This window comes from Rattus norvegicus, chromosome 4 (assembly GCF_021556685.1).
Source record: "Rattus norvegicus strain SHRSP/BbbUtx chromosome 4, alternate assembly SHRSP_T2T, whole genome shotgun sequence".
NCBI lineage: Eukaryota > Metazoa > Chordata > Mammalia > Rodentia > Muridae > Rattus > Rattus norvegicus.
This window is the reverse complement of record NC_141537.1, coordinates 147,479,890-147,507,842: the sequence shown is the minus strand read 5'-3', so window position 1 is coordinate 147,507,842 and position 27,953 is coordinate 147,479,890. Positions and strand designations below refer to the sequence as shown.

The 27,953-nt window shown below is 48.9% G+C and overlaps 1 protein-coding gene across 2 annotated transcripts; it reads left to right on the top strand.

Annotated features, from left to right (window-relative positions):
- Nucleotides 1-26,467, top strand: Lhfpl4 (LHFPL tetraspan subfamily member 4). Of its 2 annotated transcripts, NM_181387.4 has the most exon segments (4): nucleotides 9-143; nucleotides 1,041-1,527; nucleotides 18,647-18,883; nucleotides 22,742-26,467. In NM_181387.4, coding segments are annotated over 3 exon segments (744 nt in total). In that variant the 5' UTR covers nucleotides 9-143; nucleotides 1,041-1,121; the 3' UTR covers nucleotides 22,843-26,467.
- Nucleotides 26,468-27,953: the final 1,486 nt, after the last annotated feature.

Here is a 27,953-nt window from a genome sequence, read left to right as displayed (position 1 = left end):
GCGGGAGCGCGTCCGGGAGAGCCGGAGCAAGATGGAGGCCGCGCAGAGGACGCCGCCTGAGCCACGGCAACCGCTGTCAGGAGCATCGAGCCCCGGAGCTTGAGCCCTGCCGGTCCCGGATCAGCCGCCCCGACTCGGCCCAGGTTGGTCTTCCCGCATCCCTTCTCCGCGGCCGCAGCCTCAGCGCGCGTCCGGCCTGGGCGCGGGGCAGCCACCCCCAAGCTTTGGCCCTACCCGGGGCCCAAGCCGCTCCCCCGCGCCCCGCACGGCCCCTGCCCACTGCCCGCCCCTCCAGGCCCAGACTGCCCGCTGGCCTCGATCGCTTGTTCCCTTGGCCTGGAAAGCCACTCTTCCCAGCCCTGGCCCGCCAATCCTACACAACCCCCAACCCCCATCAGCCGACATTCAGCACCGGCTTCTAAGGAGCACCCCCCAATCCCCGCCACGAGTGTAGACCCTGCAGTGTCAGCCCCCGATTCCACACTAGCCTCATCTTGATTCTAACACTTAACCCTGGGTACCAGCTCCTGTCTCCTGCCTGGCCCTACTGTAACCTTCCTCATGCCCTCAGTACCAGCCCCTGACAACCTCCTCTTCCTTATAGAGAAGCATCTATCCGCGTCGAGATCCCCTTTAGACACCCAGTCCCAGACCCTCTACCCCTAATAACAGCTCCAATATGCCCTTCCCAGTTCCCTCTATTCCGTGTCTGTTAATGCTTCAGTATTGATCTCATCTTTCATTACATCTCCCCACGTCCCCTTCTTAATCCAGCACCAGTTCCCAAGCCCCCTCTTGAACTCCCCCACGAGCACTTTCTGGGACCCCCCTACTTCCAGCTCCCATGTCCTCATCCCAGCCCCCCCAACTTTATCATGACTCCTTCTCAGACCCCCCAATAGGAGGCCTTTAAGTCGCCACCCCAACACTGTCATGACCCCCTCCTAGCTCCCCAGTCAGCCCCCAGGTCTCCAGCTCCGCCTCAGGCCCCGCCCTTGTGAGTTCCTTGACTCAGGGCTGCTTCTCGCGTGCGTCCCCAGCTCCCGCCCCGCATCCCGGTGGTCAGTCCTGGGCCGGCGGCCCCCTGTCAGCCGCCGCCGCCGGCCCCGCCCCCGGGCACCATGCTGCCCTCGCAGGAGGCCTCCAAGCTCTACCATGAGCACTACATGCGGAACTCGCGGGCCATCGGCGTGCTGTGGGCCATCTTCACCATCTGCTTCGCCATCATCAACGTGGTGGTCTTCATCCAGCCCTACTGGGTAGGCGACAGCGTGAGCACTCCCAAGCCTGGCTACTTCGGCCTCTTCCACTACTGCGTGGGCAGCGGGCTAGCGGGCCGCGAGCTCACCTGCCGGGGTTCTTTCACCGACTTCAGCACCATCCCGTCCAGCGCCTTCAAGGCGGCCGCCTTCTTCGTGTTGCTTTCCATGGTGCTGATTCTCGGCTGCATCACCTGCTTCGCTCTTTTCTTCTTCTGCAACACCGCCACTGTCTACAAGATCTGCGCCTGGATGCAGCTCCTGGCAGGTAGGGGAGGAGTGGGCTCAGGACCCTCAGCAAAGACGCTAGAGATCTTTCTTGGAAGAGTCAGAGCTAGATCCCTCTTCTCTGTGCTGAGACACTCACTTCCTGGCCAGCCCTCAGCAGCTATTGGGGAGAACATTCAACAACATAGAGCCACCTTAGGGCAGGGGACAATCCTTAGAATTGGCATTTGGGTCCGTCATCTTGGAAGTGCAGGGTCATCTGATGGATTAGCATTATGCTCGTGTTTTGGGGTGGGGGGGTCTCTGTTTGCTGCCTCTGAAGAGGACAATTTTTTTCCTGAGTGAGGGCGTACTATAAGTGTGATCAATTCCTGTTATGCTGAGGGAGGGTGTGTGTGTGTGATGCAGAAATCGGGGACTTGACAGGTTTGTCTTGGACCTTGAGCTCACTGACATTATTGACTCTTTTGAGGTTTCGTTTCTCATCTGTAAAATAATGCAGAGGAGAAACCCTGTCTTGAGAGTGGTGAGGCTAACTGTGGTGTTGGTACTGGGAAGATGTGTGTGGAAAGCTTGCAACATAAGCCTCTGAAAAGAAGGTTTCCATCCTTTCAAATGTACCCCTGACCCTTATTCAGGAAGGGTTCCGTGCCACAGTCAATGGCGATGAGTCCTTAGAAACCTCTGAACTGTGTGGCTGGGATGGTTATCTTCCCCTAAGGCTCAGGGACAGGCCTTTTGGGAATGAGAAATGCTGAGACAGTTTCCCCTGATCCATTACAGCCCTGTGTCCCCACCCACTCTTCGATCGCAGTCACATTTTGAAAACTCAGCAACCTGGGCATTTGCCTAATTGCAGGAAAGGAAAAGAGAGTTAGGCAGGGCAAAGTGAAGCCTGGGGATGGCAGGGTGGAGAAGATGGGTAGAGGATAGGGGAATGTTTAAAGCCTTCCAAGGCTGGGAAAGAAAAGGGAAGGCTTGATAGTGTGCATTAGAGATGCTTCTTTGCAGTAAGCACTTCCGGTCATTCAACAAGTGTTCAGCCTTCCAAAGGGGGCCCCCAAAGGAAAGGTGATTTTCAAGCAATCCCAATGCAGGGAGTCTTGTAGGGGCTTGGCTCTGTGTGCTCACCTGAGCCTCTCCATTGGAAAGAGATCTCCATCTTTTCAAGGAAGAATGTGAGTTTTTCAAAAGGGCTGGAAGTCACTCAAGGTCAACACAGTAGTGATCAAACTAAGACTGGTCACTTGGGCTGAAGGCCAGGTGTGGAGTCAAGCCCAGGAAGCTAATTTGCTTCTTCAAGTGGACTCTTACAAATGTAGGGAGGAATTTCTGTCCTGCCAGGGCATGTCCAAGGTCTGAAGATGGCTGATTGGAAGAAGGTAGTGAATATTCAGATATGGACATTGTTCTTTTCAAAAAGATTTCTTTTTATTTTTAATTATGTGTATATGTGTGGGGTAGTGATAAGGTACTTTCAAAGGCAGTTGAGTGTGGAGGCCAGAAGAGGGCCTTGGATCCTATGGAGCAGGAGTTACAAGTAGTTGTTAGGTGCCTGATATGAGTCCTGGGAACTGTGTTCAGGTCCTCTGAAAGAGCAGCTAGCATTCTTAAGCGTGGAGCGGTCTCTCCAGCCCTCAGATGTGGACTTGTCCTAATGGGACTCTTTAAGAACCATTGAAAAGAACAGAGAAAGAGAAATGGAGTGGGGATATTGTTCCGTGTTTCCCAGTGGTGCGTAGAGGTGACGCCGTGTGTTTCCTTTGTATTCTGTCCTGAAGGCAAGCTGGAAAGATATATGCTCATCTCGAAACCCAACTCATCAACTTTTATTTGGACCATGTGGATGGGGTGCTGACTGCTTGGCCCCCCAGTTCTCTGTAATCCGTGTGAGATTTCATGTTGGGATTTGATGGGCAGTCCGACGGTGCAGTCACTGAAATTCAGCAATCTTGGTGGTCACCGCCTTTAAACTCCACCTTCATTTCCCCGTTTCAGAGAGGCGATTGACCACAGACACGCGGAAGACTTACTCAAAGCCACCCCAGTATCTAGGGAATAAATACAGTCTATGGTCAGGTTTTGTTGGTGGTTGCTTGTTTGGTTGGTTGGTCGTTTGGTTTTGGCTTCCTGGTTCAAAAGCTCTTCCTTTCCTAAGGACTGAAGGAGGCAGCTGGCAGAGGTGATTGCATTTTCCTCAGAGATTTCTGGGTTCTCCAGATAAGTGACTGATACACATTGTTTAACCAAGTGGCATTAGGACACAGGCCAGCTTTGGACTGCAAGGCATGGGTTAAAAATGTCTCAACTTACAGTCTTTTCACTTGTTCATGCCGTTTACTTGGATCTTCATGCGTGCATGTGAGTGTGTGTGTGTGAGTGTGTGTGTGAGTGTGTGTGTGAGTGTGTGTGAGTGTGTGTGTGAGAGTGTGTGAGTGTGTGTGAGTGTGTGAGAGTGTGTGAGTGTGTGAGTGAGAGTGTGTGTGTGAGTGTGTGTGAGTGTGTGAGAGTGTGCGTGTGAGTGTGTGAGTGTGTGTGAGAGTGTGTGAGTGTGTGTGAGTGTGTGCGTGTGTGTGTGAGTGTGTGAGAGTGTGTGAGTGTGTGAGTGAGAGTGTGTGTGAGTGTGTGAGTAGTGTGTGTGAGTGTGTGTGTATGAGAGTGTGTGTGAGTGTGTGTGAGTGTGTGTGAGTGTGTGTGAGAGTGTGTGTGAGTGTGTGTGAGTGTGTGTGAGTGTGCGTGTGTGTGAGTGTGTGTGAGTGTGTGAGAGTGTGTGTGAGTGTGTGTGTGTGTGAGTGTGTGTGAGTGTGTGTGAGTGTGTGCGTGTGTGTGAGTGTGTGAGTGTGTGAGAGTGTGTGTGAGTGTGTGTGAGTGTGTGAGTGTGTGTGAGTGTGTGTGAGTGTGTGTGAGTGTGTGTGTGAGTATGTGTGAGTGTGTGTGTGTGTGTGTGTGTGTGTGTGTGTGTGTGTGTTGTGCTGCATGCATGGAAGTCAGAAGACAACCTGCAGGAGTTGGTTCTCTTTTCCCATCTCATGAGGCAACAGTTGGTTGGGCTTTGCGTTTTAAGGTCTGGTGGCAAGTGCTTTTATCCATTGAGCCATCTTGCCGACCTCCCTCATGGTCTTAAATAAGGCTTTTCAGTTTTAATCCCAGTTCTTCTCATCTGGGGCTGAGGGACAGTCAGTTGGTTGGGAGTGTATCTTTCAGCCTGTAGGACTCCTGCAAACAATTCTTTGTCTGAGATCACTATGCTCAGAAAATGAGCCATCACCCAAATTGACAGCCTAGGATCAAAAGCCTTGTTTGTTATTTTTTTTTCTTTTGCCTTGTTTGTCATATAGGAATTAGAGCACCTGTCACTTGATTCTTGTTCCTCTGGACTACCTCACCCCAAACATTTTGAAGAACACCTTCTCATTGGGACAGTACAGATCTCTCCCTTTCTCTCTCTCTCTCTCTCTCTCTCTCTCTCTCTCTCTCTCTCTCTCTCTCTCTCTCTCTCCCTCCCTCCCTCCCTCCCGCCCTTCCTCCCTCCCTCCCCATCTCTCTGAAACAGGGCCTCACTACTTAGCCAAGGCTGTCCTAGAACTCACTATGTTGACCAGGCTGGCCTCAAACTCACAGGCACCTGGTGTCATCTTGCCTCTCAAGTTCTTGGATAAAAGGTGTGAGCCACCATGCCTGGCTATGTTTTGTTCTTATTTCTTACCTATTCTGTTATCATCTTGTGTACAATGCTACAATGATGGGTGTCTTAGTCACTGTTCTAATGCTGTGAGAGACACCATGGTCGATGTAACTCTTCTAAAAGAAAGCATTTAATTGAGGGCTTGCTTACAGTTTCAGAGGTCAGTCCATTAGCATCGCAGTGGGGAGCATGGTGGCACACATGACAGGTGTGGCACTGGAGAATTGAGCACTACATCCTGATCTGTAGGCAGAAAGAGAGAGACTGAGTCTGGCATGTACTTTTGAAAACTCAAAGCTCACTCCCAACAACATGCTTCCCTCAACAAGGCCGCACTTTCCAATCCTTCTAATCCTTTGAAATAGTATCACTCACCGGACTAAGCATTCAAATACAACCACCTATGGGGACCATTCTATTCACACCACCATAATGGGGTACACAGGCTATGCCTGACTGTATCAGTGTTTCATTAACGAGTGAAAACCCAGACTTCCTCTTGGATTAGTTTGACTAAAGTTGAGTTCTTCACATCCCTCCCTGTCTCTTCTGTCTATGGTTACTGATCTCTAGTCTGCCTCTTGTGTGTCTGATCTGTCTGTCACTGTTGCCTGTGTTTGTCCTGTGTCTTGAATCTGTGCCTGTGTGTGTCCCTCACAAAGGGCTTTGCTCTATAGTTATTGAATAGCATGAAAAATATGGTATGGGGAGAATGAGAAAATCTTTATGGAAATCCTAACAGTGTTTTAGAAGGGAAAACCTCAGCTGCTTGAGAATAGCGCTAGATACTGCAAACTGATGTGATCAACCTATATTTACATGTGGCTTCCAACATCCATGAGATATTTATTGTATAAATGTCAACTGTTGACTGCATTCAGCAAATGATTACCACAACACATACATATGTGTGCATGCATACAATATTCTAGGTAGTAGCATATAAGAGTATACAACTTAAGATTAAATCTATGTATATTAGCCTAGGTTATAACATCTGGTTGCATGGGAAATCCAAGATATAGTAAGATTGGTTAAATTGTTCTTTTTTTGAATAATTTATTTTACATTCCAGATTTATTCCCCTCCCTGTCCACCCTCTGACTGTTCCACATCTCATACCTCCGCCCCTACTCCCGTTTCCACTAGGATGTCCCCACTCCCTTCCCTCCACCCGACCACACCTCTAAACTCCCTGGGCCCTTCAGTCTCTTGAGGGTGCGTCCTCCCTGACCGAACCCAGACCCAGGAGTCCTCTGCTGTATATGTGTTGGGGGCCTCATCTCAGCTGGTGAATGCTGCCTGGTTGGTGATCAGTGTTTAAGAGATCTCGGGGGTCCAGGTTAATTGAGACTGCTGGTCCTCCTACAGGGTCGCCCTCCTCCTCAGCTCCCTCCAGCTTTTCCCTAATCTAACCAGAGGGGTCAGCAGCTTCTGTTCATTGGTTGGGTGCACGTATCTGCATCTGAGTCTTTCAGCTGCTTACATTGTTCTTTTAAAGGCAGTTTAACCATAAACCAGAGCACACAGTTGGACAGCAGGTTAAGTACACAGTCTCAAATAATCTCAAGACGTATTATTGGCTCAGCTGCAAGGTCCCAATAAAGTTTTGTCCTTTCGTGGTCCAGAGAGACTTTCAGAAAAATGTACAACCACATCTGACACCAAGAATCTTAAGCCTATGACACGCAGTCCTTGCTCTTGGGAAGCTGACTTTCTACTTGGGTCTCGATATTGTCAGCAGCCCTGGAGTGCTGGGAAACAGAAACTCAGCTCAGACCACCAGAATCAAATGAGATAAGCAGCATTGGGTTTATTGTCTCATGCGATTTGAGAGTCGGGAGTTTCTGACTTCATAGTGGCTCCAGATCTTCAGGTGACAACAGAGGGACCCGCCTCTATCCCTTGGTTGCGCTGGCTCATTTAAAAACCCATTACCTCTTCCTTTTCATTTTCAATTTTATTTATTTTTATTTTATGTGCATTGGTGTTTTGCCTGCATGTATGTCTGTGTGAGGGAGTCAGAGCCCCTGGATACAGAGAGTTTGGAGCTGTAATATAGGTGCTGGGAATTGAACCCAGGTCCCCTGGTGGAGCAGCTAATGCTCCTAACCATTGAGCCATCTCTTCACCCTAGACCACTGCCTCTTAAAGGTGAAAAATAAAGTTACCAGTGGCTCCGACATAGCTTAAGCTTAGCAACGACTGTGGAAAATGAATGCCAACAGCCAAATGTGGTGGCACACATCTTAAATCCCAGCACTGGGGAGAGAGATAAAGGCAGTAGGATCTCTGTGAGTTTGAGGCTATCTAGTCTACATAGTGAGTTCTAGGGCAGCCAGGGATACAAAGAGAAACCCTGTCTCAAACATACACACACACACACACACACACACACACACACACACACAATGATGGCAGCTGAATCCTGTCAGCCCAACTCCTGCCGGGTAGCTGCCTCCTAATGAATCAGGGTGACTTTCCTTGTCCAAGAGCCAAATGTCCCTATCCCTGCAACACGAATCAATAGTGAGAAAGGCGAGTCCCCACACAGACTGTAAAAGAGGGAGTAAGATGACCACATACAGGTGTGCCCAACCCCTGGGGACTCTGATATGTTCTGAACTGCAAATGTAGATACTCAGTTGTCAAGGGTGGCTGTGGTTTCTCTGGGGATCAAGACTGGAGATGGTTGGTGGTGCAGGGTGTGGGCGAGCTCAGTCTGAATAGAGGAGCCACCTCTGATGTGTGTCGTATCTCTATTAGAGCAACAGATTCGAGATGGACAGATGAGTCCGCAGAGTGCCGGGCAGGGGAATTTGGACTTGAATGAGTGCTTAGAAGTTACTGTGACTGTTACAACTGCTCAAAAAACTATTAGCTTTGAGTGGTAGCCCAGGACTGTGATCCCAGAACAGGGTCAGCCTCATCTACATAGTGACTTAGAAGCCAACAGGGGCTACATGAGATCTGTCTCAAAAAGAAAAAAAAAAGTTAGCATATTCTAAGACTTCACCCAGCTAGTGACCGTGTGCTTAAAAGCCGTCTGTCCCAGGTCATAGATGTGCTGGGTCACGGAACCATTATTGTGATTCAGTCCTCCTACCTGAATTCAGAGGACAACTTTATGGAGGATTCTCCTCCTATCCCTTCGTGCCTTCTGGAGACAGCTCAGCTCCCCAGTTTGGAGGCAAGTGATCTCCCCCAGCCGTCTCATCTCCCAGTTTCTATGTCTTCACACTGTTGCCCCATCCTTGTGTTGCAGTGACTTGTCCAACCTCACACGTCTAGTCCAGAGGGGAAGCTGAGTCTCTGTGTGAGTACTAATGAGTCCAGAACCTTCTGTTGCTCAGCCGGAACAAGGGAGATGAATTCACAGTTGATGGTCGAGAACTGTAAGAGTCAGAAATGGGGCTGAGGATATATACCTGCAGGAAACATAGGAGACCCAAGCTGCAGCCTGGCTGGGGGCTGCGGGAGGAGCTAGTGTGTGGTGGCACATGCCAGCACCCGACAGACCTGAGGCAAGAGGATGGTGAGTTGGAGGACAATTTGGGGTACACTGTGGGACCCTATGTAAACGAAGCAGAAGAGCTGGGAATCTCTCTTCATCACTGCCCATCTACCACGCACGAGGCCTTGGGCTCAACCCCCTGGTGCCTCAGATATAATGAAATAGAAGAATGAGCGGATACTTCCCAGCTATGTGGTCTCAGACAAGTGGGTTTGCTCTCTAAATCTGGCTCCTTGTCTGCTTCCAAGGATGACAGAAAAGGTGGAACAATGGTTTCAAATGTGGCGCCCTGTATGTGGTCGGCACTTGAGACAGTCTGAGGGAAGCCGTTTGTGAAGGCTTTGCTGCTGAATTTGAACTCATTGCGATGACCACGAGACTTGAGAAGTCATCAGCCATCAGCAGAAGGGGAAAATTGTTGGCTTGCCTCACTCCCTTATGAATGGAGGAGGATGCCCAGAGAGAAGGAACAGCTGAATGGTCACACAGTGGGAACCTAGGCTTCTCTGTCCCCAGAAGGAAAAGGAGCCTGGCCCTGGTTCAGCCATTCGTGAGTGTGTGCCCGTGTCAGGCTTCACCTGGTGTGCAGAGACTGGCAGGAGAGGCGGAAGCTGAGTGCTAGCTTGTGCCATGCAGAGGCGAGCAGCTTCAAGCTGTGGCTATCACCAGGTCCTAGGCTGTGGGATCAGAGGTCACAGGAGTTGCCGTAACAGGAACTGAAGACATGCACTGTGTCCCTTTCCACCTCCTTTGGCTCAGGTTGCCTTTGGGAATGAATGATTTAATTATTTAGATAGGCTTTTGCTAGGGAGCCCCAGTTATAATTTAGCTCACAGTGATCCTCCTGCCTCAGCCTCTCTAGAGGTGGGAATACAGGCCCACATTATCACATCTGGATAAGCTTTAGACTTTATTCATACAGTTAAATTTAGCTGTTTAGTTACATTGAAAACACATTGATACACAAAATTTAGGAATCTTTAGTTACATTGCTAGCACATCTAGCATATGGGACTCCCTCCTTCTCTCTCTCTCTCTTTCTCTCTCTCTTTCTCTCTCTCTCTCTCTCTCTCTCTCTCTCTCTCTCTCTCTCTCTCTTTCTCTCTCTCTCTCTCTCCCTCTCCCCCTCCCCCTCTCCCTCTCCCTCTTTCTCTTCCCTAACTTCCTCTGTACATCGCTCTGCTGGGCTCTGGGAATGCTGGGTAACAGACCTTGCTCAGCGTCTTAGAGCTCAAAAGATGAAAGGGGTCTCCTACGGCACCCACATGAAGTGACCGGGTCACAGAGGTGCTCTAGGGTGCACAGCTAAGGACAGATGCACCTGCAGGCAGAATACTCATATAGGTTACATACGAAAACAAAACAATTCTTTACGTTTTTAGAAAAGTAGAGTAGACATTCACCCTTTCCCAGCTTCCAACACTTACATGACCAGTGCCTTAGGAGCCTGCAGCCAGAGCTTGAGCTGATGTTGTTGCGATGTCTCCCCAACAGGGGGCGTTATTCTTTAAGAGGCCCTTAGGTATTTAAACTGCTCCGGGATTAGAGTAGTTGATGATGAGGAAGCACGTGGAATGGAAAGTAAGGGGAAGAGATGACAGCAAGAGGCTTTCAGAAAAATAACCCAGCCTTGTCCACTGCACCCCCAGCCCAGCTCTGACTGCTTCTCCGTGCCTAAGTAACACAATGGGAGCCTCGGGCTGGAAGGCTGCACTCAGAATACAGTAGGTGCCTAATAAGTGCCTATTGCTTTGCTGTTGTTTTGGTTTTGGTACTTTTTATTTTTGAGATAACATCTTACTATATAGGCCTTCTGAAGTGAACCTCGTGGCAACCCTCCTGTCTTAGCCTTTCAAGTGCTGGGAGTATAGGCACAAGCCACCATGTCCCCACAAGTGTCCCATTGAAAGCATAAGTGAAGGATGGTGTCTAGGTCCTTACTCACTCTACCAGCCAGCTCCTTGGGAGGGAGCAGACACCTGGTGCTGAATTCTGATCAGCATAGTGGTTATGAGTTAGGATTGTTCCCATCGTTTTCTGAGTTTCCTTTCATATACGATGAGCAGACTCACAGAGTCTGGGTTGGTTTGTACTGCAGAAGCAGGATGTCACGTGGGGAATCTGCAATGAACAGAAGTTAATTTATTTTGGTTTGTTCAGACAGACTTTTGCTATGTAATCCAGGCTGGCCTCAAACTCATGGATATCCTGTGTCTGCCTCCTGAGTTCTGAGATCATGGACATATTATGTTTGTATATATTTATTTGTTCGTTTATTTACTTATATCTCAGGTAGCCCAGGCTGGCCTCAAATTCACTGCATAGCTGAGGGTAGCTTTGAACTCCTGCTTTCCCCTTTTCTCCTCTCCAAGCACTACAATTACAGGTGTGTGCTACCTTGTCTGGATAACATGGTTCCCCACCCCCTTGTTTTCCTGGTGATCATGGCTGTTTTCATGAAGCCATTTGTGAAAGTGTATATGTGTACGGTGTTAGAGATTGAGCCAGAACCTCACCCATGCTAGGCAAGCATGTTCTACTACTGAGCTATGTGCCCTGCTGGTTAATGGTTCTCGAGGCTGGACAGTGCAAGGCTGAGGAGCTGGTGATCTGGTAAGGGCTTGCATGCTGCTTGGTCACACTCAGAAGGCGTTACAGGGCTGGGAGCAGAGGGCACTGACTTCTGTGGGGATCTGCTTCTGCGGCAAGGGCCTGACGCTTCTGAAAGGTGCCCCACCTCTTTCCACATTGCCAATCAATTTTAAAATCCATGAGTCTGGGAAACATGCTTAAACTGTAACAAATAGGAGCCTTTGGAAGGTTGTTGTGGGCGCTGCTTTAGGACGCGCTTGTGATTGTTAATAGTTGCTCTGTGACCCGTGGTCGAATCCTTTTGCCACCAAAGCTCTGTGCTAGAGAAGAAGAGGAAGTGAAAGGTTGGAGGGGGATCTTTCCAATAACCTTCAGGGTCCAGCCTTGGAGCTGAGGCCTTACTTACAGGCCTCAGCAATCACTTTTAGGAGTAGGAGTGAGCAGGGCCTGGCATGGGTTTACGAAGCTCAGGGAGGATGAACTGTCTGAAGGCTTCCTAGGAGACAGGAGCTGAAAAACTGAAGTGAAAGGGAATGTCCAGGAGGCGGAAGGGAGAGAAACCCATTTGGGAGACCACTGGGTTTGTCTGTGGGCTGAGGCTAAGGCAGGTGCAAAGCTTTCTTTGTGGGTGGCCAAGCCTCTGAAGTAACATTCACAGAGGATACAAGAGGAGGGCTGTGTTTCTGGCAGAGAAAGATGAACTCCTCTCGGGGAAATGTTGATTTATGGGGCCCTAGGAGATGCATAAGGGGGAGAATCCAATAATGGCTCCATGTTTGGGTCTGGAGTAAGTCAAAGCTGAAGACCCGAAGTATCATCGCGTGAGTCTCAGTGTGAACAGAATTGCCCAGGGACAAGGTGCGGAAGGAGAGGAACATCTCAGGACACCGACCATCATAGAGCAGGCAGCAGAGAAGCCAGGGAAGGCGGCTAAGTGAGCAATAGCGGGCAGGTAGCAAGTGGGAAGCTGAGGCAGGGGCACAGGAGGCTGTTCGGGAGGGCGGAGGCATCAGCGTTACCTGGGATGGGCCGAGAACACTGGGACTTGTCCGTGTCCGTGCCCGTGTCAGTGATCGGACCCTGGCCGGTGGATGCCTAGCAAGTGCTCCACCGCTGTGGATCTTCAATCCTGAAAAGCCTGCACTCCATGGAAGTGACCTTCAAAACAAAGAAGGAGGCTGGGCATTTGCCTGTTATCCTTACTACTCAGGTCTGAGACAGGAGGATCATGACTTCAAAATGAGGAGAAATAAAGGAAAAGCTGAGGGAGTCTCTTTGTGGTAGACTTGCCTTATACTGAGGTGTGTGTGTGTGTGTGTGTGTGTGTGTGTGTGTGTGTGTGTGTGCATGTACACACACACAGGTGATAGGTGTCATCTTATTTTTTTTTTTTTTTTGAGACCAGGTATCTCGTTGGGACCAGGGCTCTCCACTTAGTCTAGGCTAGCTCACCAGAGAGCCTCAGAATCTCTCCTTCTGTTTCCCCAGCACTGGGATTCCAAGTACATCACTGCCAGACTCTTTAAAAGGTTCATTTTTTTTTTGTTCTTTTATTTAAAAAAAATAAATAGCAAGGGCACAGAGAGGAAAGTGGCAGACAGAGTAGGTATGAGTCTTGCAACCTCAGCAAGCACGCTGGGTGCCAGTGGCCTGAGTGTGCCAATTAAGACCATCATCAGAATGGGTGAAAACAACTGACTCACCTGTGCGCTGTCTGCTGAGAACCCACTTCAGCCCTAAAGAAACATGGGTCAGCAGTGAATATACGAGAACAGGCTTCCGTATCTGCAGTAACAGCAGTGGGGAGGTGGAGGCAGGAGGACTAGGAGTTTAGGGTCCTCCTTGGCTACATAGTGAGTTTGAGGCCAGCCTATGCTACATGAGTGAGACCTTGTTTTAAAACAAGAAGAAAAGAAAAGGAAAGAAGTCCAGCTGCCAGAGAGTCACTCCAAACACAGCGGACGCAGCAGGAGCATCGATCACGCCATCCAATAGCGGCTGGGGCCTAGTGCATTCGCCAGCCACAGGGAACACGTTTTCCTCAAGCTCCCATGGAACAGTCACCATAGCAGCCCTCGTTCCGGACTCAAAGCCATAGAGTTACAGAAGCTAGAAACCACACTGCGTCTGCCCTCAGAACAAAACCGACGTAAGCCAGAAGTAGCAGAAAGAAAGATGGAAGACTTGATCGCGTTCCGATATCAGAGAAATCTCGAATTTTTTTTTAAAGATGGGGGAATCTTACTGTACAGTCCAGGCTAGCCTTCTAGAACTTGCTAAATAGACCAGGCTAACCTGAAACTCACAGATGGTCATTTCTATCAAGGAACATGTAGATCGATACCAGCAGACAAATCACAAGAGTTCGGAAATGTTTGTAATTACATGGAAACACAACAGGATTTGTGAGCAGAAGAGCTAATAGGGAAAGTTGTAGCACTGACTGTAAACATTAGAAAAGAAACAAAGATCAATCCATATTGCAGTGCTGGGGATTGAACCTAGGGACTTGCACTTGCTAAACAGCTCTACTCCTGAGCTTCGTGCGTAGTCTCACATTTTGTTGTTGTTGTTTTTGTTCCTTTGCTTGTTTCATGGTTTTTCAAGATAGAGTTTCTCTGTGTAGCCCTGGCTGTCCTGGAACTCATCCTGTAGATCAGGCTGTCGTCGAACTCAGAGATCCGCCTGCCTCTGCCTCCCCAGTGCTAGGATTAAAGGCATACGGCATTACTGCCCAGCTTAAAAAAATTTTAAGCCACTCATTCAAGCCTCTATATCAATAAACTAGAAACAGGAAATCAAATTGAATTAATGATATTTTAGGGTGTGGAAATGCTGTGATTCATATGAGTTCCCTTGTAATAGATGTGTTCACACCTGTGTTGTAAAGACAGCTATGCGGTCAACCGATTGTATGTACTTTTTCCTATGCAAATACAGGGGAGAACTATGTACAAAAGCAGGGAGGAAGAGAGTAGGTTAGAGAGGAAAAAATTTCCAGCTTCTCTTGCAGCTAGATGTGGCTTCAAGAAAACAGATATAAATAGATTTAGGGGTAAGCATGTTCAAAAGCGGGAACACAGTATTGATATTGGTTACCACTCGCCCACCTTGTAACCTTGAGAAGTAGATACCACCATTTTTAGGATCATAAAACAGAGTTTCAGAGAGGTGAAGGGACTTCCCCAGTGACATACAGTTGAAAGTTTGTTAATAAACAAAAATGGCCAAGTGGTGGTGGCATATGCCTTTTTTTTTAAAGATTTATTCATTTATTATATATAAGTACACTGTAGCTGTCTTCAGACACACCAGAAGAGGGCATCAGATCTCTTTACAGATGGTTGTGAGCCACCATGTGGTTGCTGGGAATTGAACTCAGGACCTCTGGAAGAGTAGTCGGGTGCTCTTAACTGCTGAGCCATCTCTCCAGCCCTGGCACATCCTTTAATATAGGCATTTGGGAGGTGGAGGCAGGAGAATCTCTGTGAGTTTGAGGCCAGCCTGGTCTACAGAGTTAATTCCAGGGTAGCCAGGGCTGCACGCGCACACACACACACACACACACACACACACACACACACACACACACACACATCTTCAATCTTGAAAAATCAATAAACAAGTAGAAATGATTAAAATTAAAAGAAACAGTATTACATCTATTAGAACTAGATTTGCATGCAATTGGAAAACCCTAAATAATTATGGTTTAGTAATCTAAGCTTTTTAGTCTTTCTTTAGGAAGTTTTTTTATTTTTTAAAAAATGTTTAAATTTAATTTTATATTTTTGAAGATTTATTTTTATTCATGTATGTGTGTGTGTCTGTATGTGGTGTCCACAGAGACTAGGAGACAACATCCAATCCATGAAGCTCCTGTGATCTAGTGGGTGGAGGCTAGGGATGAAACTAAGCATCCAACAGCAGTCTGCAGGCTGAAGGTTGAGAACTCTTGCCGCAGGCTTGCCCTGCGTCTGTATCAGATTCAGGAGCAGCTGAGGTTCCAACCAGCATCTGACTTCTGAAAGAGGCTCACAGTCCACAGACCTCAGTGACCTCATCCGGCAGGTGTGAGTGCTGAAGCCTGTCTTGTCTGTGGTATGCCATCCCCATACTTGAGACGCTTGGGTGAGGCCGACTTATTCTGGTCCCCTCTCTCCCTCCAGACCCAAGAAAACCCATCTCAGCCTGGCTTTTCTGGAGTGGTTTGGCCTCTGGTTCTCTCCCCTTTCTAGAGAAGTCCCTGAGGCCCCATAGCCATCATCTGGAGCTCTACAGAGCCAAGGAGGTAGGGAGGCTGTCTCAGCGCTCTTCACCTTCCCCTGATGCTTCTGTCTCTGCTCCCAGTCTATTTCCTTTGAGACAGTCCTTCATATACATGACAACCAGTGAGTGACTTGATTTTTACGCCTCCTTTCATGCTGAAGATAGACATCATGCCTGCTTCTGTCTATGACACACTGCTCCTGTGGGCACAGTATGGGGTCAAGGATCCCAGAAATTTACTTGTGAGATGTTCAAGGGGAGAGGCAGAGACAGAGGCAGACAGGCAGGCAGAGGGGCAGAGGGGCAGAGGGGCAGAGGGGCAGAGGGGCAGAGGGGCAGAGGGGCAGAGGGGCAGAGGCAGAGGGAGAGAACACAGGATGAGGGGACAGATACAGAGATGGAAGATAAAAGAAGGAATAGAAAGGTCAAATGTCAAAAAAAAAGAAAGGTCAAATGTCAACTAAAAGAGAGAAAGGAGAGTTGAAGCTCAGACTTGAGCACAATGGGGGAAGGGGAGGGACAGGGGAGAGAGGGAAGGAAAAGAGCAAAAGCAGAGAAAAAGAGGGAAAGAGAGACCCAGCGGAGAAAAATGAGAGAAAAGTGTGTGTGTGTGTGTGTGTGTGTGTGTGTGTGTGTGTGTGTGTGTGTGTGTGTAGAGAGAGACAGAGAGGGAGGGAGGGAGGGAGAGAGCACTCGAAAGCGCAGGGAAGACAATCTTACTGAGGTCTCTACCCGTGCTGGAAAGGCGGAGGAAGCTAGAGCTCTGGGATACAGAACTGGTTTCCATGGAGATGAGGAAGCACCGGGAGCGAGGGAAAGCAGACTGCAGTGAGGCCAGCCACTCTGGCACCTAGGGAGAGAAGGGCGGGGAAGTAACTGAAGGGATGGTGTGTTTGTCCCCTGCCAGCTTCTAATCCCATTGCTGCCTTTGACCGGGGATGAGGAGACAAATCAAGGGCATCTAGGGAGAAAGACATCCAAGTCTCCTCCTCCTTTCCTCCTCTTACTCCTCCCCTCTCCATGTCAATGACAGAGCGCCTTAAGGTTTAGTCCCATGCTTACCTTTTGCTTTCCACAATTCCAAATTTAAATGCCTATGGGTGCCTGAAACTTCCAGGGTTAATCTCTGGCTCCTGTTCACCCCTCCCTGGGTGGGGTGGGGGGTTCTGCATTTGCTTCTCTATCTGTGCACCAAGGCACCTCTTCAGACTTTAATTCCCTAGCTCTCATGGCTTGGTTCTGCTGCAAAGCTGGAGATTTCTTTTATGCCCGACCATCACAGTGGGGGGTCCTGTCTCTGAGACTGAAGGCAGCCCTGGTAGAATGAGAGATTGATGGCAGTGCTGTTGGGGACATTACATCAGGCACGGAGGATGGGTGTGGGATGGAATCCAACTTGCAGAACTCTGGAGAGGGAGGAGGGGCTTAGGGAGCACTCTCGTACTGGAGATGGGGGAAGGAGTGTCAAGCCCTCCCCCCTCTCCTGTTGTGGGGACTGGATGGGCCACATATAGTGAACAGAATTGAGACAACCAAGTTAACATCACCTACTATCCAGGTTAAGCTCTTGGGTCTGGAGGAGTCAAGGGCCACCCAGCCCAAAAAGCTCTGTGCAAGCTGCAGACCTAATACTGGAGTGAGACTGAGCTGACCAAGTGTTTTCAGTTGCCTATTGAACCTGGTCCCTCCGATCGGCTTGCTATGGGGTCCTGTGTCACTCATAGACAACCCCGGTTACCAAAGGAATGAGATGATTGGTTCAGACTTGCCCCGCCCCCTCCCAGCCTAAGCTGCTGTTGGGAGAGTTTGGTAGTTTAACACAAGTGAGTAGATTGGATGAAGGAACTATTTTTGCAGGGCCATCCTGGCCTGCCCTCTCTACCTTTTCCTATCTCACCTGAAACCTACTGAATTGTTTCCTTATTTGTGTAATTATTATTCCTGTTATGACTAGGGGTTTTATTTTGTTTGTTTGCTGTTTTCTTTTTTTTTTTTTTTTGAGATGGTGTCATGTTGGCTAAATTGGCTTTGTAACTGTGTAGATGAAGATGATCTTGATTTATTGTATTTTATGTGTATACATGTTTTTCCTGAGTGCGTGTATGTGTACCGTGTGTGTGCAGTTCCTACAGAGGCCAGAAGAGGGTGTCTGGAACTGCTGTAATAGACAGTTGTGAACTGCCTTGTGGGTGCTGGGAACTGAACCCAGATCCTCTGCAAGGTCAGCAACTGCTTGTTATGACTAGTTTTGATATGAACAGTTAACATTATATGGAAGTTACTGTGCAAAACATTTTGAGGCCACCTGACATCTTTACAATCATTTGATAATACTCTTAACCACCCACATTTTACAGATTTGGAAACTGAGGCACAAAGATAAAGGAATTGAGGCTCACAAATCTAGCAGAGAGCTGGGCCAATATTTGAATCCTTAACTCTATACTGCAACCTTTCTCTCGCCTATGTAAGCTCAATGAGACACAGATCCAAGAGACTCCCTGAGCTCTGCTCTAGTGCCCGGCACACAGTAGGCCCTCAGCAAAGATTGAACAAGTTGGCACTTTGCTAAATGTCTCTAAAGCACCATGGCTCCCATTCTAAGAAAGCATAAGCCGGGCACCTCCCATCTCCCAGCCACAACTAGAGGTGGAGAATCTATGGGCTAGCCCTGCTCTTTTCCTCTGTTTGCCTAGCATCTTTGAATGAATGCGAAGTGTCAATGAACCCCTGTTGAATGAATAACAAAATTAAAACCAAAAACCAAAGACAAACTCATAAAAACTGAAGTGATGAGGACAGGGGAAAGTAAGAGGAACCAGAGACTGTCAGGGAGCGTAGCCTGGCATTGATATTTTCATATTCCCTTAAAGGCAGGGTGAATAAAGAGAGATCGAGGGTTCCAGTTTCTGCTTCTTTTGGGCCAACGTCTCTCTCCCAATGCATGAAAAGTAGTTACCACGCATTCAGATTGCTAGATGGGGCTGGGAGACTTCTCAGGACTCAGCCCCCACCCCACCCTCTCACTTCTAGGGAGTAATAATGCTTTCTCTTTCCTCCCAACTTGACCTCCATGTGGGTCCGGCTCCCGATGCCCAGCCCTGTGCCTCGTCTTGGGCTGCATGATCTTCCCTGATGGCTGGGATGCTGAGACCATCCGGGACATGTGCGGGGCCAAGACGGGGAAGTACTCCCTGGGGGACTGTTCGGTGCGCTGGGCGTACATTCTGGCCATTATCGGCATCCTCAACGCGCTCATCCTGTCCTTCCTCGCCTTCGTGCTGGGCAACCGGCAGACGGACCTGCTGCAGGAGGAGCTCAAACAGGAGAACAAAGGCAAGTGTGTGGACCAGAGGGCAAGGCCTGCTGCGGGGCAGGGAAAGACTTCTGCAGATGAAATAAAAGGAGTGAAGCAAAAATTACACACAGGGAGCTGGAGCGATAACTTGGCCATTCAGAGCACTGGCTGCTCTTCTAGAGGACCTGGGCTGATTCTCAACATACACATGAGGTCACAGGACCATCTTTAAGTCTAGTTCTACGGGATTGAACGTCGTCTTCTGGTCTCCCCTAGCACTGTACACACAGTGCACATAAATACACTCAAGCACCCATACACTTAAAATTTTAAAAAACGATTTTAAAAAGTTGTACACAGAGGCCATTAAGATGATTCAACAGTGAAAAGCATGATACCAAGCTCCGTGATCGGTGATCAGAGTTTGATCCCCAAGACCCTCATGGTGGAAGGAGATCCTGGAAAACTATCCTCTGGCTTACACACGCATGCATGCACGCACGCCGGGGTGGGGGGACAGAGAGACAGAAAGACAGAGAGAGACAGAGAGGCTTGCATGCGCTCAGGCATGCACGCATGTGCACTGAGACCCTGAAAATAATTAGCGAACAGAGGCTGAGGTTCAAAGGTTGTGGGTTCTCACCATCCCATGCCCCACACTGTGAAGTGAGGGGATAGAGGTGACTGAGAAACGGCACTCGGAGAGAGAAGAGGCAAGTTCAGAAGTGACGGAGCAGTGTGTTTCTTAAGCTCCAAACCAAGCAGAACTAAGGGATGCATGGCTTTAAACAAAAATTTAAAACATGGAAATGGGACCTTATTCCATACCAGGCTGGCTTGAACTTGACAGCGCTCCTCCTGCCTCAGCCTCCTACGTGTTTAGATTACAGGATAGAGCCACCATTCCCAGCACATTTTGTCGTTCTTTAGACAACATCTCACATACTCTGAGCTGGTGCTCAACTCACCAATATAACCAAAGATAACCTTACATTTCCTGTATGCTCACACTTTCAAGTACTCAGGTTATCAACCTATACCAACACAACAGGTATATACATGTATATATATATATATATATATATATATATATATATATATAAAATTTGTTCTTATATGAAATATAATGCTCCTTTAAATATATAATATATTTACGTATATTAAATTTATTTAATATCTACTTAATAATATATTTAAATTTTAACCAATGTATTTAAAATATATTAAAAACAAAGAAACAATGCAGCTGGAGTGAAAGCTCAGTAGTGAAAAGCACTTGTGGTTCTTCTAGAGGACCTAGGTTTGGTACCCAGCATTCAGGTTGAGCATCTCACAACTGCCTGTTGACTCTAGACCCTCTTCTGGCTTCCACAGGCATCTGTGTGAACATGCTAATACAGAGATACACACATGAATAAAAATCAATAATAATATTTTTGAGAAAGAAATGATAAATACAGAAGCTAGGAGGGTGGCCCTCCGGGATGGGGTCTGCAGGGGCGGAATCTAAGGCACGAGACTGGGACTCGTAGCATATGCAAATATCAGCGGCTGCAGCTTTGAATTGTACCATTCACAAAATTATTACGCCCTGCTGTGTAGCTGGTGTATTCCATATCACGTATATCAAGTAACAGTAAAATACAACAAAGAGATAATTTAGGGCCAATGATTTAGATAATCAAGATGGATTACAGGAGAGAGCCACCATTCCCAACACATTTTGTTGGTTTTATTGTTGTTATAAAACCCTGATAACTGAGTTTGCGTTTGATGCCTAGACCCCTTTGTGGAAGGAGAGACCCAAACCCACGGCTGTACTCCGATCTCACACACCCTCACGCTCACACGCAAATATAAACAATACATTTCATTTAATTAAAAAAATTTTCAGTCATACATACCTGCATAATCCCTGTTTTCTCTCACTGGCTTAGGAGGATTATGAGTTCAAGGCCAGCCTGAGCCACATAACAAGATCCTGTCTCAAAACAATAAGAAACAATTTACACAGAAAGCCCGAATCTCAGTGGTAACTGCGTTTAGCAGATTGGCACCCACACGTGTCATCTCACAGGTCAAATGGCGGATGATTTCATTCTCCTGTTAGGGAAGGTCTGAGGTTTCCTGATGTCGCTACAGTGAACGTCTTTCTTCTACCTCCACACACACATTCACAAGTTTATTTTGTTGGGAGGCTTCAGAAATAAAATATAATGACAGTGCCACATAATCTCCAAAGAGCTGAGTCCAAGCAGAGTCTCCTGACCCTGATGCCGGCCTACCCTTAGTGCTGAGAGAGGCATCGTAGTGGATGTTTGTGCTGTATGGGCACAGCGTCTCAGAGCAGTGGTTTCCATGGTTCAATCTATGTTTTAGCTTGTCCATTCCTTATAGTCATTTCTTAGGGTCTCTGTTCACCACACAATGGGCTTTAGTAATAACATACGTAGCTGTGTATCTACTCGTCTGGCCAGAGACCTCAGTGTTGTCTTGAAGTCTTGGATGGTGAGCACAGATTAGAGTGGAAGAGAGTGAAGCCTAGAAATCTCATGACCTCGCGTTTCAGTTTCCCATAAAACCAGGGTGACGAGAACAGATGTCTCTCAGGGCTGTCACATTGAGGAGAAAGTTTGTGTATGCAAATCGGCCAGAAGGGGCTGGCCCTTGGGGGATGCTCGAAGCTGTCAGTTCTCACAGGCTTCTGCAGGCAGGCATTATCGCTTTACAGATGATAAAAGGGTGGGACAGGGGAAGGTGCTCAGATGGAGGGAGAGCTTGCTCCAAGTTCTCGAAGTAGTGAAGTTAGGGATTGAATGCAGGTTCGAGTCCAGAATCAGGGTTCTACTCCACGGTCACACTACCTATCTCACAGTCCATCGAGGCCAGAGGTTTTCTGCCCCCTTTTATTACAGTCCTGGGACATTCCTCTGCTAATCGGACCTTAAAAGCTCCTACAGATCCCTCCCACCCTGTAGGTTCTTTGGTCTAGATTTGAGGTCAGGACCTACCCCCTGGTGGCAACTTCCAGAAGTGCAAGGCTAAGCCTATGCAGGTTCTCTGATGCTACTCTGGCAATGGGTAGGTAAAACTCTCAGTGGATGGGCTCATTCAGTGTCTTTCTCCTGTTTCCAGGTGGTTTCCTCACAAGTTCATCTACTTTAAAGACATGGCTCTGCTGTGTAGACTAGGATACACTGGAACTCACTATGTAGCCCAGGCTGTCTCCAAACCTGTGACAAGCTTTCTGCCTCACGCAGCCTCTTGAATGTTAAGATTAAGATGGGAGCCAATTTTCCCTGCTCACTGTTAAAATGATACGGGAGGCCAATCATGGCGGTCCATACCCATAAGCTTGGTACTCTGAAGGCAAAGGCAGGAGAATCAGGAGATCAGGGCTGGCCTCCGCTATCTTGTAAGTTCAAAGCCAGTCTAGGTTACAAGAGACTTAAAAACAACCCCTCTGTGCCCTGCCCCCCCCAAACCTACCCACACTAGTCTGGGACTCCAGCCATCTGCAGTCTTAACTGCTGTATGACGGTGGACAAGCCAAAGTACAAGCTAAACTAAGCCACTAGCATTTGCTGTGTGCCAAGTACTTATATGGCATCTCCTTTGACCCTTCAGAACAAACAGCCCTGTGAAGTGGGAGATCGTCTTTAATTTACATGTGACAGCTCACAGGTTACATGGTGTGCTCAAGGCTGACCTGCCAGCTAACGACTTGGTTGTAGTCACTTCCTGTTCATTTCTGTTTTGGGGAGTGGCTGAGGGGGCAGCTGTGACCTCAGAGGCTCTAATGTGTTTCTCTCTCTCTCTCTCTCTCTCTCTCTCTCTCTCTCTCTCTCTCTCTCTCTCTCTCTCTCTCCCCTTCCTTCCCTCCCTTCCTCCCACAGATTTTGTGGGCACTACAGTAAGTTCCGTGCTGCGGCCAGGAGGTGATGTCTCCGGTTGGGGAGTCCTACCATGCCCTGTTGCTCACACACAGGGACCCTGAAAGCCCGGGTTGTAGTTCCGGAGTTGGCCTGACCTCAGCATATCCTGTCTGCTGCCCTCTCATTCCTGCGTTCACGCTCCAGACCCACATCTCGAACCAACTGCACACGGACCTCCGGGCTCTGAAGAGAGGCAGGGGCTGGGTGGCAGCCTAGCAGAAGGCAGAGGCCCTTGAAATCCGGAGAGAGCCCGATTCTGGCCCTGCCTCCGTTGGACCTAGTGGAGCCTGGGTCGCCCTATCTGGTCCCGCGGTTTCCTTCCCTCCTGTGTAGACTAGCTGGAGGTCCCCGAGGAGACCCAGGGAAAGGAGGCTCTGCAGTGCAAGCTCCTTGGACCCCTTCAATCTGGAGGACTGGCTGCCGCGTCCTTGCCTGTCAGTCCTCATCTCCTAAAGAGACTTACTCAAGACACTGCCCCAGGAGGGCCAGACTCTTTCCTACTTTATTTTTATTTGCTGATGATGGTCCCACCACATCTGCCACAAAGCTCCAGGTGCCACCAGGCCCCAATGGGGCCTCCTCTGCCTCCCTCCTTCAAGTCTGCACCCAGGTCTCAAAGGAATCTGAGCCGTGCTGAGGGAGAAAAGATAGGGTCTTCCTTCCCGCTGGTAGTCCCTCATCACCTCAGAGTCTGAGGGGGAGACACGGGCTCTGAAGGCTGTGGGAGGAGGCAGCGGCTGGAGTTTGCCAACGTCCCAGCCTGGGCTTGGCCCGGCCTCTTCCCTACAGGGCTATCTCCTCAAGCCTGGCCTGTTTTGTACAGCATAGACTTCTCAGGCCCGTTGTCAGGGTTGGTGGCTGTGGAGAGGGGGCACAGAGGTGGGGACTTAGGGGATAGCCCTCTCCTTCTCATGCTTCCTACACCCTGGACATCTGCCAAGGGCAGAGACTGTCTTGCGTCTTTGATACTTTTCTGCCTAACTTGAACTTGCAGATCACCTCTGAACAGGGTACCCTTGTCCCCACCCCAGGCCCTGTTACCCCGTCCCTGCCTCTTTCTCCTCTTTGCCCACTTCTCGCCTTGCGATAAGCCCAGGGTCTGCAACCTCATGGGCAGTGCTTGGAGCTGAGGTAGGTGTGTGTGAGCGTGTGTGTGTGTGTGTGTGTGTGTGTGTGTGTGTGTGTGTGTGTGTCTGTGCGCGCGCGCGCGTGACTGTGTGCATGACTGTGTGCGTGTGCTTGTTTGTGTGTGTGTGTGTGTGTGTGTGTGTGTGTGTGTGTGTGTGTGTATGTGTTAGGGAAGGGCAGATGAGAAGATAGATCTCTCTTCCTCTCCTGCTGTGGGGGGCTACTCCCTCCCCCTTAGCAGAGAGAAAATGAGGGAGATTCCAGGTGGTTTTTTTTGTTGTTATTGTTGTTTTTTTTTTTTATTTTGTTGTTGTAGTTTTTGACCATCCTTGGTTACCTTATGGATCTGGTGGCAGAGCCATCTAATCATAGACAAGCCTTCAGTCCCCAGTGGAGGACCAGCAGACTAGCTTCATCGAACACAACGTCTCCTAGGACACGGCCTGCTGCCTGGTCCTTGTGTCGAGGAATGTGTGCCTCATATAGGCTGTACAGGAGGCTTCTCACTTCCGTGTGTTACGTGGGCCTCAGCCAGAGTGGAAGAGTGGCTAGTCCATGAGCTTGCTGTCCTTGTGTTCATTTTCATAGAACTTGGAGCTGAGTTAGGATTCCTGAGCAAGACCCACGGCCTAAGGTTGCCCCAGCAGGGCCCTAACTGGAATCTGATGTTGGTTCCTGGCAGAATTCCTGACATTTGGAACTTTCCAGATCCTATTTCCACATTTTCTCCTCTCCCCTCCCAAGCCTTGGCCACTGCCCTTGTATTCCCTAACCCTTGTCCCAACCTGGTCACTTCCTGGAGCCACAGTACTGGAGTCGTCTTCAGCAGGCAGCCAGGAGACTGGGAATGGGCAGGAGGGTAGGGGAAATTTGTCTGAAGAAGAAGGGAGTCAGTTCCTCAGCTTCAAACTGGAGGAGAGGGTTCAGGTAGTGACAAAAGGAGCAGGAGTGGGTGAGTGACTGGGAACTGGGCAGGGGCAAAGCCGGAGAAGGAAAGATGAGACAGGAGACATGGAAAGGGAGGGATGGTGGGAGAGAGAGAGAGAGAGAGAGAGAGAGAGAGAGAGGGAGCGCAGTGATGGAGAAGGAGAAATGAAGAACTGGAATGGGGTTTTCATGCATGGGCAGCCTGGGAAGTGGGAAATGGAGGTGTAATTCACACTAAGCAAGAACAAAACAAAGAGAATAAGGAAGGTAGTGGGGGGTGTGAAGAAATGCTGGGGTTTGGGGAGGGCAGCCCCATGTGTGTGCTTAGAGTCTGTTTTCCTAAGGGCAGCTGCTGCCTAAGGGGTCCCTTGTGCTTTGCCAGACGGGCTAGAATTGACCCCTCGGAGGCAGAGTGGCTGTAAGTCTGTGGCAGCTCTGATCCTTTGGAGAGGACTGTGTGTGTATAAGGGACCAGGCAGGCCAGGCTGTGTTAGAAGGGGGCTAATCAAGATGAGGAGGCAGAGAGACATGAGTTCCTTTTGGGGAGTAGTCACCCAGTGTTCTTGCCACCCTCCAGCCAACCAGTTGCTGCCCAGCGGTTCAGTGTGGAGTTTCAGGCTGGTGGGCTGAAGTCTGCAGTCTGCAGGAGCCCTAGGGTAGTGGGGGTGGGGGGTGGGGGGTGGAGAGGAGAGGTAGGGATGGGGACCAAAGTGTGCCTGGAAAACTTAGAAGTGTTAGGGATAGAGAAAATGAATGCTTCAGCCAAGAACTCAGGTGACGTTCCAACTGACCTCCTGGCAGATGACATGGTACAGTGAGGGCCAGTGAGCTGGCATTAGTCTTTGGGAAAGGATAGGTTGTGGAGATGAACATCTCCATTTCAGATCATCAACTAAGAGCTTCCTGAATGGGTGTCTGAAAATCCTCAGCCATTTGTGACTGGATGGGGAGGCTGCTGTCTGCTGTTACCGGATTTCTTTGCTCCTGGTAGAATGGAGGAAGCAGTTATAACTTCTGTGGGGTCCGGCCTCTGCTCCAGAGCACTGTTTAGACTGGTCCTTGGGGCTGTGGGAAGTAGAACGCTGCCCCCCAAGGACCAGAGCTATGGAGGAAAGCCGCCCCGAAAGCAGGAGGATGTGGGGGAAGATTACATTCTTCTGGGGCCTGCAAGAGCCAAGATGGTGGCTTGCAGATGGGGCTGTAGGATAAGGACAGGAAGCTTCTACAAGTTGAGTCCCTCTTGAGCACAGAGGGGCTAGTCCTCCTCCAGCCTCTGGTATGAACCGAAAAGGGAAACCCCCTTCCTGGAAGGGGTGGGCTCCTGGCACAAGGGGCTTCTGGGTCCTTGTCTGGCTCAGAACTTTCGGGTGGAGCAAGAGTCTTCCCGAGAGGTGAACCGGAGCCTGCAGCCCTCCCAGGACTCTGACTGGTCGTCCTCCAAGGACCTGTGCTGTGTGTTAGGGTAGTTCGGTGTTGTCTGCACCCCACTAGTTCTGTCTGAACGCGTCCTTGATGTTCACTGTCCAATTCGGTAACATTTCTTTTGGTCCCACCCCCTTCTGCTGCTGCTGGATTTGAGCTTCAGTGCAGGTGGAATGATGTTCAAATAAAGACACAATTTATATCACCCGTGCTGGCTGCTGCTCCTGAATCATGACCCAGGGCCTCATGGGTGGGATACAGTCTAACCCTTCATGTGAATGGTTGTATATTCATGGAGTGCTAATGTTCAGTGTGACTTAATGACAGTTTCTGTTACCATGGCATTAAGAAAATAAAACAAAACAAACAACAACAACAGCAACAGCAACAAACCTTTGGGCCTGGTGATACATAGAGCTCAGAAGACTGAAGCAGGAGGATTGTAAATTCGTGGCCATACTAGACTACATGAAGAGATCTAGTCTCAAGAAAGAAAAAGTGTCTGGGTATTTCCAAAGCATGACTGTGGCCCATGTTTCGAGCAGGAGCCTGAGTCCTGTCTGCATGTTCACTTTCAGCACCATCTTTCCTCAAGCATCTCTCACAGCCATGGTATTGGGACTGGAGGGATGGCTCAGCAGCGACAGACAAGGGCTTCTCTTCTCAAGGACCTGGGTTCAATTCCCAGCATCTAGGAGCATCTGCAACTCTAGCTCTAGGAGATCTGATAGCCTCCCTCTTCCAGTCTCCATGGGCACCAGGCATGTATGTAATATCAGCACATACATACATGCAGACAAAATGCCTTTGCACATTAAAAAAAAAAAAAAAGGCCAGACATGGTAGCACAGGCCTTTAATCCCAATACTTAGGAGGGAGGAGCGTGGTCTGTGAGTTTGGCAATAACCTGGCCTATGTTTCCAGTTCCAGACCAGCCAGGGCTATATAGCGAGATTATGGTGTGAGAGGGAGAGAAAGAGGAGGAGAGGGAGAGGGGGAGACCCAATAAATTAATAAATTAATTAATTAAAAGTATCTCATAGCCTGAGGTGGCTGCTGGTGCTCCAGTCCCTTGGTCTATGAGCCATTTGAAGCCGCCTGGAAATGCCACAGAACTGAGTCACCTGGCACATGTGATTGAAAGAGGCTGGAAACATGAACTGTTGCCAACGCAAGTGAAATCAGGGTTCTGTGACACGGCAAAAGGAGACACCAGCAGTCTGTGAACACTCTTGGTGACACAGTCTTGATTCTGCATACAGGACACTGACCATGGTCACAGTGCTCCACTCTTTAGTGAGGACTTGGGGCAGCCAGAATACTTCTTTCTAGAATAATACTTACACAAAGGGAAGAAAATCTAAGTCCACACTGAAGAGATGAGAATACCAACATTTACCACATTAAGTGGATGGTAAGGTGATTGGGGAACATGGGCAAGAGGCACAGTGACCAAATATTGCACACAAAGACTTGTCCTAAAAGTGCATCTGGATGTAGAGATGAACTGTCAAAATATGCAGGCTCTGATAAATGCTGACTTTTTGTCGGTGCTCTTAGGGGAGGTACCTAACATGGCTTCTGGTGGAATGTGTGCATCAGGATGGACGCTTACTGTGTGGAAACTCGAGTCAGGCAGGCCACAATGGAAAAGAAACCACTTGAGTGACAGGTAAGTGCATTATATCCCTGGGAG